Below are 17,899 nucleotides of genomic sequence, written 5' to 3'. Positions count from 1 at the left end.
GCAACCAAAGTTTTTTTTCTGTACACATTAAAATGAAAAGTAACATGTTAATTACTGAGCTTTAGAGGTGTTGTGAGGTCAACTTTGTGACCTACGGACTGAGCCAGACTCGCTGTTTCCCCTTGTTTCTAGTCTCAAACCTTTTTTCCTGCATAATTATTCGAGAATCGCAGTGAACACTGAATCCAACAATGAGCCAATGTGTCACCGTCTCCGTTTTTTTATTGGGTAAACTTTATATTTGAAAATGAATGTGTTCGTATCAGTCTGTGGCACAGAGGAGCTTTCATTTGACACTCTTACATTCCTCATATACATCTTTGTGCCCCTAAACCTCTGCAGAGTGTGTTGACTCTATTATCAGTCCAGTGATGAAATGTTACACCCGCACTACAAATACGTAACATGAACTTCCTTTCACCACCTCTCTCCCTCTTCCCTGCCGTCTATCTCTCCCTCTTCTGTCTCTCTCACTGTATATACAGTACGTAATACACACACACACACACACACACACACACACACACACACACCCCTACCTACCAGCACTGAAACCTGAGAGTGTGTCGGTGAAATCAGTCATATTTCTCAGGCTGATGGAACATTCTGCCCAGGCCCGAAAACATCATAAATAGAGGGCCGCACTGTCTGCTCTCGGCTATTGCATGTATTCGTAATGTGATCATTCTGGAACCCACAACCTCCTCGTGAGCTTTTATCGTCAGCTCAGATCACAACTTCCTCACCTCGGTTTTTAAAGAAGGTAGAAACAATACAAAAGCAAAAGTGTGGTGCAGTATTTGTGCAAAATACTTCTTCCCCAACTAGCGTTTAAGGAAAGTGTCTTTAAATTGTCTGCATCCTACTTTATGTTCTTTGTAGTAAGTAAAGTAAATTGTGCAGACGCCTGTATTAGTGTCATGTAATGAAACAGAAAGTAACAGTACAATGACCAAGTTCTTGAGGTTGTTTTTTTTGTGAGTTGTGTCAGCTGAGGACTTGGCCGTTTTGCTCTGTGAGCTCTGTGTGGGTGTTGAGGGAACGTGTCATCAGTGGAGTAGAGGTGTTTGCTGTGAGGAGTGATAATGGGAGAAGCCTAAGAGGGTATATGTGTGTGTGTGTGTGTGTGTGTGTGTGTGTGTGTGTGTGTGTGTGTGTGTGTGTGTGTGTGTGTGTGTGTGTGTGTGTGTGTGTGTGTGTGTGTGTGTGTGTGTGTGTGTGTGTGTGTGTGTGTGTGTGTGTGTGTGTGTGTGAGGGGGGGGGGGTGTATTCAGGATTATGTCTGTGCTGTGCCCTGCCGTTTACCTTTTGGCTCACCTAAATGTCTGTGTCCACTCGTCTTTCTTCTCCTCCCACTCATCCTCCTGCTCCTGCTCCCCGTAGCCCCCGTAAGACGCTGAGGTATTTCCTCAGCGGTGTGTCAGTGTTAATATTTACTCTGATCTCATGGTTTGGACGGACGAGCTCCTGCTCGTCACCCAGCGTACGCCTCCTCGGAACTCCTCGGCAATGTTTACTACACCGACAGCCAAAACTAGATGTATGAAAATAGAGCTAGAAAAATGGCAGTATTTCAGGGATCAAGGTGGGCGTGTGTTGCATTTAGACTGCTTGCCAAAGATTTTGGCAATGATTCGTTTTAAAATGATCATCGCCATCATCTTAACGTCAACTTTACTTTTACATTAAGTAGTGCTGTGATGTTAACATCGAAAAATTCAAAGTATCAAAAGTATATTTAGAATAACATTATATAGTGGGACACCACCTCTTTTAATCTATTGTGGAACTTTTTGAAGGCAACGGATACTTCACACTCAAATTAAATGGTGGACAGTAAATCTGTTTTCAGACACAATCTTTGATTTTGATTTAGGAAAACACAAATGGTTCTCATAGATAATTGTCCCACTTTATGTGTTCTTTATGTGTTCTTTAGGTGTTTGAGTGCAAGTGCAGGTGTAACTAACAGTACTAACAATGGCTCCAGTCTGTTTTGTCCCAGTGCCAAAGATACTGTATGTGGGGAGTTGGCCTGTATAATACCAGGTTATATAACGTTTTTCATTAAACTGCCTTCCTCTAAGAAACGCTGTCTGGCCTTTTCCATCCTTGCTCACAAGTCAACAACAATCCACAATGTTCTTGTTTGTGTTTCAGCTACAAAATGCTCTCAGAGCAGGGTTGACTCTCTTTATCTTCAAGAATCTCTTGAAGTCTGATCTCTTCGGAGAGCACCTCCTCTAACACCTCTGACATGCCTAAACTAGCATTTATTGGACGCTTTCATTTCACTCCTTCACTTTTTCATACTGTGCACTTGAAACTGACTTAAAAGTCACTTACTGTGTTGAAGCTTTAGTGTCGTCCCACAGTTGCTTTGAATAAAAGTAGACGATAGAAGAAGTTAAAAAGCCTTGTCTGCTTCTTCTTTATTTAGATTATCTTTCAAAACCGGTTGATTGCAAAAGGTTATTTAGGAAGAGGAAAAGTAACACCTCTGCTACCTTGCAAATCAAAGGTCCTAATGGGACATTACATTTTTTTAAAAAGTCTTATGATTAAGTGCACCAAACACTACACGCTCAGAAAATCCTGCTATGCTGCTTTGTGTTTCAGGGTTAAATATCTCTCTGTGCACAGAGGCACATTTCTTCATGTGCCTCTGTGCAGGAGTGTGTGCGATGTTTAAGTGTTTATCTTTTCAAAGCGGTGTCTCCATGGAGCTGAGCTGTCTCGGTCAAACCTCTGGGTCACGGGGTCGTGAACCCTGGGTAAACTTCAATCTGCTGCCTCCCAGCAGGAGAGGGAGGCCAAGTCAATCTGTGCAGCAACTCAGCCGCAGAACGGCGGCGGCTCTGCCCCGATGATAACGGTGACATAGTGGAAGTGATACAAACAAACAAAAGAAATTGTGTCAAATTGATTGTAAAAGACTCTTTGTCTGAATCAAACCAAAGAATTGATCATGGTGGCCTGTTTGTGGGATATTGACGGATGCAATAAAGGCCTGAGAAAGCAACGGTTGGTAGTTTGATATTTTTAAAATTATTTTTTGTCTTTCATCCTGGCCTACACATTAATAGAAAGAATTTAAGAGCACTTCATCACACCTTATATTCTGTCTTGTGTCTTATTTTTACCCAGATTCATTGTTTTCTCTGCTCTGATGACGGACTATCAGACTTTTAATTGGCCCCTGGCAACAATTTGACAGTCGATAGAGCAACAGCCCTCATTAAACACCTAATTCACTTCCATTTGGTATCAAGAGAAAGACGGAAGGGAGAAAAAAAACTATCAGCAGAGTCTGACTGTTGATTGAAAACAATGATGATTTAGTTAAACTGAAAATCCAATGCCTCCCTCCTTCAGCCCTGTGATCAGCACAGAAAAACACCTTATCCAGTCGATCCTACAGAAAAAAAGAAAAAGGAGAAGCTGGTTTCTTATTCTTTATCCCCAAAGCAGGATAACAGCCCACGTTAGGGGAATATCCACGCCTGCCAATTGCAGTAATGGCCCCTAATTCCAAATTAATTCAGTCTAAATGAACTGTCAGAGGGAGATTGATTTGTTGGAGCTGCTGTCTTGATGAGTGCTGTCGTGGGAGGGGGTGATTAGGCGCTGAGGCCAGCGTCACTCTCCCACAGCCTAAGGCTGTAAGGCGAGATTTTTTTTTTATTTTAGCACACCCCGACCTGGTGGCAACACCAGCTGTTTCTGGGATGACAGGTAAGGGGACATGTGACCACTGGGGGATAATGTCCACTGAGGAAGTGGGGAGCAAGTGATTCAGGGCGATGATTTTCTTATAAGGTTTCTAGATAGTGAGTTTGACTGGTAGAAAGATAGAAGTTTCCCCGGTAAGCTCTGAAATACTTAAAAAAATAAAGTGTTGTTTATTTCTTTGTCTTTCATCTATAAATTGAATTCCAGCCTTCTCCACAACCAAAAGTTCCTTCGGCACATAGTTCCAGGCTGTTACTATGAAGACAACCTTATTAATAGGCTCTCTTCAAAGTTAATTAGCTGTGGAAACGAGGCCAGGGGCACTGGCGTTTCTACCCCAGAGGACTTTGCTATCCCCGCTGATTCCTGGGCTAGGCTAATTATTTCCCAATAACCTTACTTACTGGCCATGCACCCTCCTCTGGGCCTGAGCCTAACAAGCGTCGCCCTGCGAGTCGAGAGGATGTTCTGCTTGGGTATCTGCTTGGAAGTTTTTAGCCACCTGCCTTCCCCGCATGCTCGCCGCTCCGCAGATGATTTCCTCCTCTTCCTCCTTCTGAGAGGAGACGAGTTCAGAAGCTCTCAGAGCCCCAAACATGTGGCGGCGGCGGGGGGGGCGGCTCTCTAAAGGCGCTACTGTTTGATGTCGAAAATTAAATTCCTTTAAATTCGCCATTAACGCTATTACTTAAAGTATTGGACACACTCCCAAGTATCCCCATGGCATTATGTCTGCTGTCATTAAATTTGCCCCCTCCTGTAGCTCTGCCTGCAAATATCAATATCAAGAAACCTAAATAGTTAACCTTATTACTCTTGCTATTTATTTATACTGTTTATTTACTTTCTTTATTTATATATTTCCTCTCCCACACCCAAAGCAGAGTCGTCTGCGCTCGTATCGCACATATGAATAAATATGCACCACATACATATTCTGAGGGCTGAAAAGCTGTTTATCATGCAAAGAGGGAACATCAGAGGCTAAGAGGGGAGGTGGCTAAAATAGGCTGAGCTATTAGAATAGATATAGAATATATTAGAATATTGGAAATTAAATCTGAACTTGTGATCCTTTGACATACTTGAAGATGAAAGGCCAGAGAAATGAACTCTTTAAAGACCAACATTTCAGATAACCATTTATAACCGTTAAAAAAAAGCATTTTACACTCAAACTCGCAATAATAGTAGAAATGTAGCATTTCACCTTTTAGAGTAGACATGACTGAAGTCATTCTATCATCTATGATGTATTTTTATGACCCTTTACTGCTGCGTTAATTAGTGCATGTGTTTGTTTCTACAGGAGTGTTTTTCTCATTCGACCATAGCGCATTAATCCCCCTTAAAGCTGTCCCGTTTCAATCCTCACTAAGCACATAGCCCGGGGCCGCCGCTCACAAGCACCACTGTACACGCACCAACTGGCTACACACACTAATGGCCAGAGAAACATGTTTTTCTTCTTCATTGACACTGATCATAACAGATTAAAAAAGCCGAGGTTTCTTCATAATAAACAAAGAATGTGTGACATGTATCTTTGGTAAGTTGGATGTTTGTGGCAGACTTGTCATGCATCCAGGTTTAAGTGTCACTAATTCCCAAACAACACCACATGAAAGATATCTGCTGGATAAGAAAAAAAATATCTGCCTTCGACACGAGATATTACTTTGTTGGTCTTGTAATCTTTTGCCACTACAAATATGTTTTTTAATCAGATCAAGCACAAAGTTGACAGTCAACTTCTAGGTTTGGAATACACACCAGAGAAAAACATTTTTATATCACATACACCTACATCAGTATCAGCCCACATAATCTAATGAAGACCTAAAATGATCTGACTGTGGTCCATGGTGTCCTCCTCTATTTGAAGGAAGTGTATCTTTTCTGGTTCACAATAACCACAATTAAACCCATTTGAATAAAAAAAAATTTGAAAAGTTCCAACGAGCATAAATTACATCTCTGCTCTTCATACTACTGTTTTCATTGAATAAATTCATTGCAGTTTTGCTCACCCTCTAGCTGATTTAAAAAAAAAAAATCTCATGTTACATGTTTCAAAATAATTGTTTTCTTGTTAAAAATAACAATCTATGCTTTTTGAAGTTAATGGTCTAAGAATTAGTGGCCAATTCTATCCCTTATGATTCTGTGGTCAGAAGATCTTTGTTATGAATTACATTTTTTAATAATTTAAAAAAACTGCAGCCTCAACAAAACAAACAATGATGAGTGAAACCCCACCTTACTTAATGTAATAGCAAACCTGGAATCAACTTTATTTCTTGACCAACTGTAGTTTGTTCACTCAGGTGTTTACAAATGAAAAAGGTTTTGTCCGTATTCAATACTTGCAAGAACCCGTTGGACTTTAGCAGTATATAAAACACTATATATATTATATATTTTTTTTAAATATTATTTATAATTTTTTTGAACATCTCCAGGAGTTTGTAGTAAAACCTCAGTGGTACGTGTAGCCTGTCTGCTGATGAAGGAAAGCCTGTAATCTTAGATAAGATTCTCATCTGCAGACCTGAAACATTCTGCATTAAGCAAAAAAAAAGAACATGTATTCTTCAGTTTATGTGTAAACGAAGAATGAAAAACAGAAGAAGAAATAAATTGTCTTCGGGGGACACATCCAGGTTATTTCTGTTTGGCACCATGGTCACCTGCAGTATAGAAAACAAAGGTCTGCCTCTTACCATTGCCTGTTTCAGATAAAGGTCTGATTCTCTCTCCAGTTGGGGTAAAACAAAGACAATGTAACAATTTACAGTAATCTCATATGTTGAAACCTGTATCTATTTGGTGATGAATACAGATTCAAGCCCTGTTCGTGCATCAAATGCTTAAATTTGACTAGATTTTACATGACGCTGGGCTGAATTCATAGAAAGGGACTGGATCAAACTAAAGAGTACATTTTTACTAACTGAAAACAAAAGCCAACAATGACATAAATACAACACGGGAATTTTTCTTCCGCTTTTTTTCTATTGTCGATAATCTATTTCCACCAAAAGTTTCCCTTTGTCCTCCCATAGTGCACCTGGGGCCACAATAGAGCCCGGGCGTCTCATTTCCCTGATGGACCTCCTCTCAGCCCGACACCGCTGTCCACACACTCGTTAACAACTTTACCCCTCATGTTGCCCCCGGCCATGCGCTAGATGGATAGACGGCCCCGACGTCTCCTTGTCTAACTCTCTCTCCGTCTCTTTCTATGTCATCCCTCTTCCTCCACCTACCGCACCATAACACTCACCCTCTCTTCCTCCACCTAGTCTGAAATATTGCTCCACGCTGCCATTCTTCTGTTGGCTTGTTTTTCCCTCATTTGTTCGAGAACTGGGAGCGATTCTGCTTTAAGCCCGTTCTTTGATCAATACAGAGTGGGGCTTTCTGACTGCATACATCCCACATCATGGCAGCTTAGTCTATCAATACTATTTAAATTCTCCTCGTGGTCCCAAACAAGCCGCTGCATTATTTAGCAGGCGTACAGTCAATTGCACATTATCTACACAACATTAACAGGTAAATGGTGTTCATGTGGAATTAGTCTGACGGTGGTCAGTGAGCGATGTGGAGACTAGAATCTTTGTCACTGTGAACAGTCAGTGTAGAAGGTTTAGTCTCTGAATCCAACATGTAGATCCTCTGATCGGTCTCTAACTTATATGGCATTTTATCAATTCTGTATAATATAAGAAAACTACTGGCGTCCTTTAGCAGAATGAACATGAAAAAAATGTCAGCGTGCAGCTTTTAGAAAAAAAGAAAAGAAAAAAGAAACTATAGGCACAACATATTTATTAATTCAGTTTCTTTTGCTTTGCGTCTACAAAATGGAATTTCGTTCAATCCAAAGTGGCGACACAAACATAAGTGTAATGTGCTTCTAGATGTAAGAGAGAATGGGCCTCAATAAAAGCCTGGGCTCATTTAGTGTGGAAATGTTTTCCCATCTCCTGAGTTGAAAGGGGAAATATTCATTAAGGAATAAATCAAATGAGCCGTGACTGCAACAAGGTTAGGTTGCGCTGGAAATTCAATTTGTATTCATAAACAGCCACAAGCAAAGAGGTGATAATTCAGAGGAGTTGGGTTACTGGAGCTGTGTGTTATTTAAGACACCCACGTCATTTCTGTTTTGCATTGTTTAAACTCTAAACTCAATCACGCTAAACACGCAGCAGAGCTGATGTTCTTTCATTACTGTAATGAAATGAAACTCAAGGTTTTCGGTGAACAGTGAACAGAAGTTATTCTTCGTTAATGACATAAACTGTATAGAGTTGGAGACTTCATCATTAAAATCATTCTACAACTGGTTTTAAATTAAAGTCTTCGACACAAGTAAATGTTGAGTCTGGAAAAATAAAGCATTTAGAAAATACTGTGTAAAACCAGCAAACTTTAACCCGTGGTAAAAGTTGAGGTTGGGGTGGCTGTAGCTCAAGTGGCAGAGCAGTGCAGATAAGATGAGACAGACTTTATTGTTCTGGTGGGAAATTTGCCTTGAACATCACAGTGTCTGCATATATAAAAAAAGAAACACAATCAAAAAACAGCAAGTAAATTCATCCATCACACATTCATCTACACTGATAAAAGTCCAAAAACAGGCTTTCTCTCATTCCTCGTGTCGTTCGTGCGTGTACTAATAGGAACCATACGGAACAACATTCCAAACGTCCTTTTGTTGGTTCAGAAAGGCACAAAAAGGCATCGGTGAAACTCAAAATGACAACAGAGAAATGCAAACAGACAAGGAGCCACAAAACAACCATAAGTGCAATGACAAACTAAATGACCCCAAAGAGACATAAAGCGACTACGAAGGGATACAAAATGACCACGGATCTAAGTTATGTGAACAATGTGGCAAGTTCACATATATTAGCCAACTTACTATCTGACCTCAAATGTTACTTGACTTTATGATCAGTTTAATCATGTCAAGAATATTATGTGGCAGTCAGCCAAACATCGAGCAAAGTAGTGTTACCTGTAGATGATACCATGGATGAAGTTGTTTGCAATTAGCCTAAAATTGAGCAATATATAGTTGAAACATTACAAGCATTTCCTGTTTTGAATGATTTTATTTACTGACATGTTCCGAGCGAATTTAGCTACATCCACTCTGAGGTCAAATAGCAGTGCAGGCAGAGGTCAAGCTAATCTAAAAGTTCACAGTATGAAGACGTAGCTCAGCAAACTTTCATTTCCAGCAGGCTGTGAATGCAGCACAAAGCTGTCCAGGCTTTACAAACAGGCTTTGTAGTGTTTCTTCACCACTAATGGATAAATTGTCAGACGATTCAATCAAAAGATGCTTTGCCGTTTTTTCACCTTTGCAAGTTAACATTAGATAGGCAGAAATAATTCATTTAATGTGCCACTCAAAGGCTCCGGCAACGTTTAACACACACACACAGACTCACAGGGTGAAAACAATAGCAGCCAGAATGTCGTAGCTGGTAAAGACACACTACCACTATCACAAAAATATGTAAAACTGCTGCCAACAGACACAAAAAAAACCTCAAAGAGGCCCTCTGACTGTGGTGTTGGTCATTTCCTGTTTTTCTCATTCTTGTTGTATCGCTCATATAGAAGAGGTGAAGGGCCTTGTACATGTCTGTGGCCTGGGCCCCATCTTCTCACGATACCTCCATGTCTGCAGAGGATCCATATAACCTTGACCCATGACTTCCACCATGAGGGCTATGTGAACCAGAACTGGCCACTCCCGAGCTCCACTGAATGTCGCTTGATGCATGTGTAATGTCCCCCCTTTAGCAAAGAGTCACACACTCAAACTCTGGATGGGCTTAAAAAAACACACACTATTCACATCATGGTGCATGAGCGGACATACTTCTGATACACACCAATCACTGGGTGCGCTAATCCATACCAGCTCTGGGGGGGTTTTTCTGTCAGATGACTCGCTCGTCGAAGAAGAACCCGCAATTGCTGTTTTTCTGTGTTGAAAGGGCACAGAACATAAATAAACTAAAGGCTCATTAATACCTTCATTTGAGTTTTGGCCCTGTGGACTTAAGTATAGTTATTTTCTTTTTCTTTTCTTTTTTGCCGCGTTGTACGACAGCGGTGTTGGGGAGAAACCATGTGAGTGTGTGCAAGAGCGTTTGTGTACATGTGTATTTGTGCTACACAACACCTAAGCCACTTTATACATAGTTAGAAAGCACATTCAACCAAAAGCCAAGGTCTTGTTGGTCCACAACCTTTTAACCGCTCTTCTTTCTTCATCCTCGTAAACAGCTGGGGCTTTTTCTCTTCTCAGAAATTGTCTGCAAAAAAGAAAAAAGAAGGGAAAAAAAGAACAACAAACAAACATTATTAGAGCATAGAGAAAGGAGAAGAGATGAGAGATCGAAAGAGGATGAAGTTCTCCACTGAGCTAGAGAGGCTGCCAAAATCCATTACCTAAGTGTTCTTTATCTTTTCCATATGCTTTTGTTGTCTAATCTATCTCAGCAAATCCTGGATTCAGAAAACAAACAAATGGATCAGTCCCGTCGCTTGCTGCAACCCAATGCACCGCTGCAAACACCAGAGAGGCAGCGCTGCCCTAGGGGTGGGGGCTGAAATGCAGGGATGGATGAATGGATGGATGGATGGATGGATAAAAACATATAGACACCTGGAGGAATTCAGGGACAGGAGACAACTCTACTTTCTGCTCTGTCGGATCCTTTACTTTGGCCCTCGCATTCTTGATCCTCTCAGCTTTTACTCCCCCCACACCTCACCCCTTACCCCCCTTTTCTCCCGCTCCCTTCTTTTAAGGAGGATTGGAGTTTATTCCAGACAATCCACCCCAGTTCAGGAAGTGGAACGAGAAGGACTCAGGGAAATGCGGGATCATGGACGGACTTCCGAGGAGGAAAATCGTATCACAATAGCGCTGGGAGTCTTATCAGATTTAAATGAAGGGGTTTGGGGTTTTTAAAGCCAAGAGCTTGGGCTCAGTGGTAAACTTTTAGATTGGGTATTGGGTGGGGTGGCGTGCGGTGGGGGAGGGGGAGGGAGGGGAATGCACTGATTATTGAAATGGGGTTGAGCCTTAAGGAAGAGAGAGCCTTACAGTGTCTCAACCGGACGGAAACACAGCGTCACAGATCAGCTCCTAACGAACAGTCAAACAAGATGCAAACTCTGCTCTGCTGGATGCAGACCACAGTACAAACAGTAAAAACCACATGCTCTCATGAATTCCACGATGAGCAGCCACAAGATTCTCACCTTGACCTTAACTAGCATTCTGACTAAAAGAACCTGGAACTTTTAGTCCCAGGAACCTTTTTTTTTGGAACTCAAAGATTCCCAACCTTCTTGGTTGGACTAATCCAATTCATAATTTTCGCACGCTGTGCTAATGTCACAGTGTGACATCAAAACAGCCCTAAAGATGATTTTCTCCCTGTGTTTAACATCAGTTAACCGCAGACAAACGACCTGCTGATACACAGCCGTACACTCCCCTCATTCTGCAGCCCTCCGCCGTCCCCCGTCACGCTGTAGGCCAAACTAGCTGGCAATCAGTCCCAGTCATTAAGCCCAGTAGCAGCAGCACGATGTGTGAACAAACATCCCTAATCACAGCCTCTTAAAGGCTCCTAATGAGTCTCTGCTAATTAGGCCTCTCTCTGCGAGTCAATCTTTTCTCTCTCTGCCCCACTCTGTTAGCCCAGCCTCATTTATCTGCTATAGATTAGTGTGGACGGATAGGAGGTGTGTGTGTGTGTGTGTGTGTGTGTGTGTGTGTGTGTGTGTGTGTGTGTGTGTGTGTGTGTGTGTGTGTGTGTGTATGTGTGTGTGTGTGTGTGTGTGTGTGTGTGTTTGGGTGTGTGTGTGTGTTTGGGCCAAATCAGACTATTGAAAATCATCAGTAGTTAAAGTGAGGGTTTAGGATGGAAAGTCATCAATGATTAAAGGCGAGGTTTTTGGCGATCTTTAGAAGCCTTCATAACACATCAGATATCTTTCTGGTAACTTCTGCTGGCATCACGTCCAAATGTTTAAACCAAACTGTAATTACTCAAAGGTAAAAAGTGCTTGTTAATAGTAATTTCCGCAACGAGGGTATTGCCTGGTTTGTTTGTTTGTTTGTTGGAAGGATTACTCAAAAAGTTATGAACAGATTTGCATGAAAACCAAAGGTAGGTCTCAGCCATGGTGGCAGCTGATGAACCTCTGGGAGGGTTCAACTTTTTTGAAGGGGATATTTTTTTTACAAATGGTTAATTAATGAACTATTTTTTTTAAAGAACCTTTTTTGTTGCCAAATCATTTAATCTATGCTACTACAACATTGGACAGACAGACTTTGTTTTCATTCTGACAGATTTATGTAGCTTTAACTGGTACCTGGCTCTTCTAAACCGTAACATTTTGGTGATGAGACGACTGCATTTATCACCATGCAGGCAAAGTTTCCACATGATTAATCCAATTAATTATATGCATGTACCTGATGCTGGATCATTGTTTGCATCCATATAGATCTATAAGTAGTAATGATAACCACCACTCTGGGCAGGGACATGATCTTCGTTAGGGTTCACATTCTATATATATATATATATATATATATATATATATATATATATATATATATATATATATATATATATATATATATATTATATTTTCTCTGTACAGCAAACATTTCCCAAATTCCTTTTGATGTCATGTAAGTTTAAATATTTTTGCCATTTCAAGATATTTCCAGATATCTTTAGGCATCTTGAAGGTGCATGAAGAACCTGTGTTATACGGGTATGTTTGTCCTTTTGTGATTCATCCCGACTCTTTCACAAAGCGTAACTAGGTCGCCAGCGTGTCTCCCTCCACAGTGAGTCCAGGCTCCATAACCCCCGGATTCACATTGAGACTGAACAATACAAATCCTTGCCAGGAGACACTGGAAGAGAGACCTCATCATCTGCCAACCTATGAACCTTGTGTGTGTGTGTGTGTGTGTGTGTGTGTGTGTGTGTGTGTGTGTGTGTGTGTGTGTGTGTGTGTGTGTGTGTGTGTGTGTGTGTGTGTGTGTGTGTGTGTGTGTGTGTGTGTGTGTGTGTGTGTGTGTGTGTGTGTGTGTGTGTGTGTGTGTGTGTGTGTGTGTGTGTGTGTGAGAGTGTGAAGGCAAGAGAACAGATCTCAGAGGATAAGTTCGCAGATGAAGTTGATTTGCCTTGGGCTTTCACTGACCACACACTCGACTGTCTAATTTTTCTTTCTACTCATCTCATCTCATTTCTTTGTTTCAAATGCGTGTTTCACTCTGTGCCAGCATTAACGGGACTGAATATGGCGAAATATGTCACTGAACTGGTGTCCAAACCCTGACCTTCTTCACAAAAATTACTTTTTCCATGCATCCCTCCTCATTTCCCAGAGCTTGGATTTCCGTCACACCACGGGAATATACTGTAAGCACATCTGAAACCACAGTTTCTGCATTTATAGCAGGCAGTACATTGCCAGTGCAGCTCTGTAAAATAGAAAATATTTCCTTCTGTTAATCCAACATAATCCAGGGTTATATAATCTTAGGTTGATTTTTGCACGTCTTCAAGTTATAACATTCAAGATTTTCATTTAATTAAACACTTAAACGCCATCTTTGATAGATTTATGCCAGCCTTTGTTTCAAGCAATATTTAATTGCCGTCTTTACATGTCCAGGAAAGGCTTTTTTCAAGAGGCATGTCCTGTCTGCCTTTCCTTGACAATATTTAAATGACATACAGGGAATTATGTCTGCATGCAGTGGACATGATTGAGACAAAAGCTGGTTTGTGAAGGAATTTCATCATGGGCTGGGTTTTTTTTAAATGCCAAGAAAAATTGTATGTTCTATGCCCAAGCTGGTACAAAGCCTTGTTGAAATGTCAGGGTACGTTTTTTTATTAGAAACTGCAGGAATCTGGGATGTAAAGGAACGGATGATGATCTGTCTGCCATGAGGCTTGATAACGGCAGACACATTCGAGTCTCAGTCCAGTCTCAGGGCAGCAAGTGTCCATCTGCGCTGTGGTGAAGTCGGGGCAGCGAGCCATGACAGATCACAGATCAGCTGCTAGAGCAACAGTGGAATTTGTCACCTTTTGCTGCAGCAGATCAATGATAATTACCCGGCTGACATGAGTACAGTTATAACTTTACAGGATCAAGAACAGGGGGAGAGGGAGATGAAGAAGGAAGGGAGGAAGGGCTCTGGGCCACACTTAGCTCTGAGCTGATCGATACCGTGTGAGATATGACTGGGACCAGCCCCGAGGCCCGGCCTCACGGCGGCTCAACAAGCCATTACTGCCTTCCTTCACAGGGAGGTGTGTGTGTGTGTGTGTGTGTGTGTGTGTGTGTGTGTGTGTGTGTGTGTGTGTGTGTGTGTGTGTGTGTGTGTGTGTGTGTGTGTGTGTGTGTGTGTGTGTGTGTGTGTGTGTGTGTGTGTGTGTGTGTGTGTGTGTGTGTGTGTGTGTGTGTGTGTGTGTGTGTGTGTGTGTGTGTGTGTGCGTGCGTGCGTGCGTGCGTGCGTGCGTGCGTGCGAGTGAGGGGGGGGGGTGTCTGGCAAGAGGAAATAATCCATTTTGTCTGGCAGCTCACGCATCAATATCAACCTATAGTAAAGTGCCATTACAACCAGTCGTAACCCTGTAGAAAAGTGCTTACAGTATATTTATTAACCAGACAATAATTTCTCCACTTTTACAAGAAGAAGAAAACAAGTGACAACCATCGATTCTGTGGCTGCTGGAAAAACACACTAGAGAAAAATAAGTTTTATATGTTTGCTCCTTGTCAGCAACATGGACAGCATGGAGTCTTTTACTAATTATTGGTCATGAATTATATTGAACAGACGCTCATCATGAAGCTGACTTTGTTGAGGCTACATATCTTCCATTAATGCAAAGCGATTAAGGCAAAACTGATAAACTTTGATCCAATGTGCATCCAAAGTGCCACTTCTGGAACTATTTGCTTTTGTTTGATACTGCTCAAATGTTTTAATACATTCATATACATTAACACGCCTCAAAAGCTTTACACACACAAAACACTGTATAGATGAACTGAATGTGATATAACATATTCATTATTTAGTTTAGAGGTTGTGGAAGGTGTATTTTTAACAATGGGGAGTGGTATCCATTTTAGAGACTGTAAACTGAAAACCAGTTGTTGTTGTTTTTTTCCCCCATTTTGGTGATATAATACGACAAACAAATGCAGACCATTACTTGAATTTTATCAAACCAGAATTGTGACTGATTTGTGAAAATGAAAGTGCTGCACCTCCTGACATTTTCAACGCACTCACTCGCTGGTACACACTTGCAGCAAGTTCATCATCATAGAAAAGCGTGTGGATCGTGTCACATCATAACAAATTAGGCGGACAGGGCAACAGGGCAGCAGATTGGTACAATTCATCACGGGAGAAATAGATCATGTCACTGTCGTCTGTTCTGCGGAGGCCTATCTGCTGCTCCTGTGGGCCTGCAGACGGGCCGGCCCAGGTGCTACATCAAACACAACTGTAGGAAATGAGGCCCTCATGACAAGTAATAGGTTTTATTGAGTGGATGATGAGTGTGTTTGAAGTAAATCAGGACAGTCTTTGTGTGGCTCATGTTGTACTTTCTCACTGAAGACTTAAAGTTCTGCTGTTTACTCCGGACGGCTGTTTATCCAGTCAATCCGCCTGCGGCAACTGAGACATCACCTTTGTGCTTGAACGGGTATCTTACTCTGTCTTTTAAGATCTCGCTCTTTCAGTTTGTGTTAGCATTTACACAAAGCAGGAGCAGCCATCAGCGTCTCGAATCAGCCCATTATGAAGGGAGTGTGATTGTACATCTCAATGTCCCTGCATCCTTTCGTGAAAAACACGACTGATAAATTCCCGTTTGTGTAACCTCTGCAGGGTTCAGTGGCCACGTTCAACGACTGTGGGAGAGGAAGAGACAGGCAGAGGAGGAGCGACAGGCAATCATTTCTCTGTGCGAGCGGCAGAGCGGGTAGGCGAGCAGATGAAAGCCCATTTTCCTCTGATTAAGTCCTCTGAAAATATTCCATTTGTCAGTGCCACTGCGGCTGAGACAGGCCCTGGCCCGCACAGCCAGCCGACTGTATCTGTTGACTATGTTGCCGCCGCGATTTACATCACTCACTGACAACATCATCATTTTCTCCTTTAATGTCCTCCTTCACTCCTGCCTATACACCTCCCTCCCATCCCTCTATCCCTCACCTCTATAGCCTTCCCCTGGTCCCTCCACCTCCGCCGCTGCTTCTCACACTTTCGCTCCCCCTCTCTCATCCCATCCACAGTGCTCAGCGCCCCCCGCCGCCCCCGCTGCCCCCCTAACAGCCTATTTTTGTTTGATCTGCCCTCATTGCAAGGTTGACTGCTACCAAAGAGGGGAGAGCAAAGAGGGACCTGTCTCTGTCTCTGCCATAGTCATTTTCAATGTCATAGATTTCAATTTCCAATCTTTCGGCTCCCCCCCCCCTGTTCTTCAACCCCCCCTCCTCCTCCCTCCGTCTCTCATGGTGTACCCATCATGGGAATTTGTCAATTCTGTTTCTCTCTGTCTTCCTCTCTCATCTCCTCGTTCTCTCCCTCGCCAAACACCTATTGGCTATTATCCTGTCTCATGTCTTCCCCAGACTTCTGCCGCACAGAATGCAATTTTCCCGCGGCCGCATCTGTGATGAGATCCAAATGAAAGATCGTTAATATTTTGTTGGAAAAGAAATGAAGTCGCGTCTCCCATTTTAAATATTGCCATTCTCCCTCCGCGTGCTCTGCCCGCCGCTGAGATTCTCCTGCTCACCTCCCAATGCATCAGGGGGGTGCAGATGATCACCCCATACACACACATACACTCCATCTGTGTGCACGTGTATGTCCTGGTCTGTGGGAGCTGTGGAAAACCTGACAGGCCGTCAGCGAGATGTTTGCTCTTTGTCTCTTCAGAAGGTCTTTAACATTGACACACTGACGGGAACAGATGAAGCAGCTGTGATTGCTGTTGTGTCAGAAAAGGTGGAGTTGCTCCATTAACCGAGCCGGCGCCGTGTCCGACTGACGCAAGTACGAACAGGGAGAGAGGAGACAATGGCAAGTCAAGTTTATCTATAGGTGATACCGATGAACAGGAGGCTGCAATCAGTGTAATAATTCAAATTCATTTTGTATTCATGGCCCAAATATGAGACTTTCTAACCTGCCATGTAACCAACCCTTAAAAAGGAAGAAACTTCAGAAGATCAACGCTGGAGGAAGTGTTTTCAGGAATATAAATTGGAAAAACATCTAAACAATCAATTGTCATGTCCCATATTTAGAACAATAGCAAATCCCTGTGAAATAGGAAAAGTTGTGTGTTAGGTGGGAATTTACTTTTCTGAATAGTTGCTGCTGTGCGATCGTGTGACGGTGAGCTCCAATCAGCGAGTGAAGTACAAATGAATGACCAAGTGATTTACCAGACGGTGTTGACGGGAAATGTGCGCCAGAGAAAAAGAAACAAAGAAGTTGTGAAATGTAATTTGGGAATTAATCAGCATTCATTAGCCCACGGGGCCTTTTTCCTCCAAGTCTGTGTCTCTCACTCGGTGGCTTAATGTTCCCTCTCTCATCGAGGCATCATGGGTAGCCCGCTCACTGCTCACCCAAGCGTTGCCCATTTGCCTGATGTCTCGCCAGCGCGCGCTCTAACCAAACTTTACCTCCTACCTGACAACCCCCCCCCCCCTCCATCCCACTGCTCATTAGCATCACATTAGCATGTCATTTGCATGGCTCCTATCTGATTCAATTCTATCTGCTCTGCTTCCTTTTGTTTTGAGTTTTTTTACTCTGTTCTCGACCCTTAGTACAACTTGTTAACTCTTTTGTTGAACTTGTATTTTTGTGACTTTTATTGTGGAAAATTTCAGATATATTCAGAGGGTTTTTTTCACATTTCTTGCACAAAGTTAAAGGGCTGTATCTGTGGGTTTTTTTTTTTAGATAATTCACCGTATTGTTGAAACGCACTCACAATTGTGTTAGATTTCTGAATTATGACACCAGATCACTTTATCACTT

The 17,899-nt window shown here is 42.2% G+C and overlaps 1 protein-coding gene across 1 annotated transcript in view; it reads left to right on the top strand.

Annotated features, from left to right (window-relative positions):
* nsun4 (NOP2/Sun RNA methyltransferase 4) overlaps positions 1-16,018 on the top strand; it is a 47,117-nt gene extending 31,099 nt beyond the window's left edge. The window contains exon 8 of the mRNA XM_035634627.2: positions 15,728-16,018. Within this exon, the coding sequence (XP_035490520.2) occupies positions 15,728-15,859 (132 nt within the window). The 3' untranslated portion in view covers positions 15,860-16,018. The remainder of the gene's footprint in view (positions 1-15,727) is intronic.
* Positions 16,019-17,899: the final 1,881 nt, after the last annotated feature.

The sequence above is a fragment of the Scophthalmus maximus genome, chromosome 5, assembly GCF_022379125.1.
Source record: "Scophthalmus maximus strain ysfricsl-2021 chromosome 5, ASM2237912v1, whole genome shotgun sequence".
NCBI lineage: Eukaryota > Metazoa > Chordata > Actinopteri > Pleuronectiformes > Scophthalmidae > Scophthalmus > Scophthalmus maximus.
The sequence above is the reverse complement of the archived record's forward strand: the minus strand, read 5'-3'. Positions and strand labels throughout refer to the sequence as shown.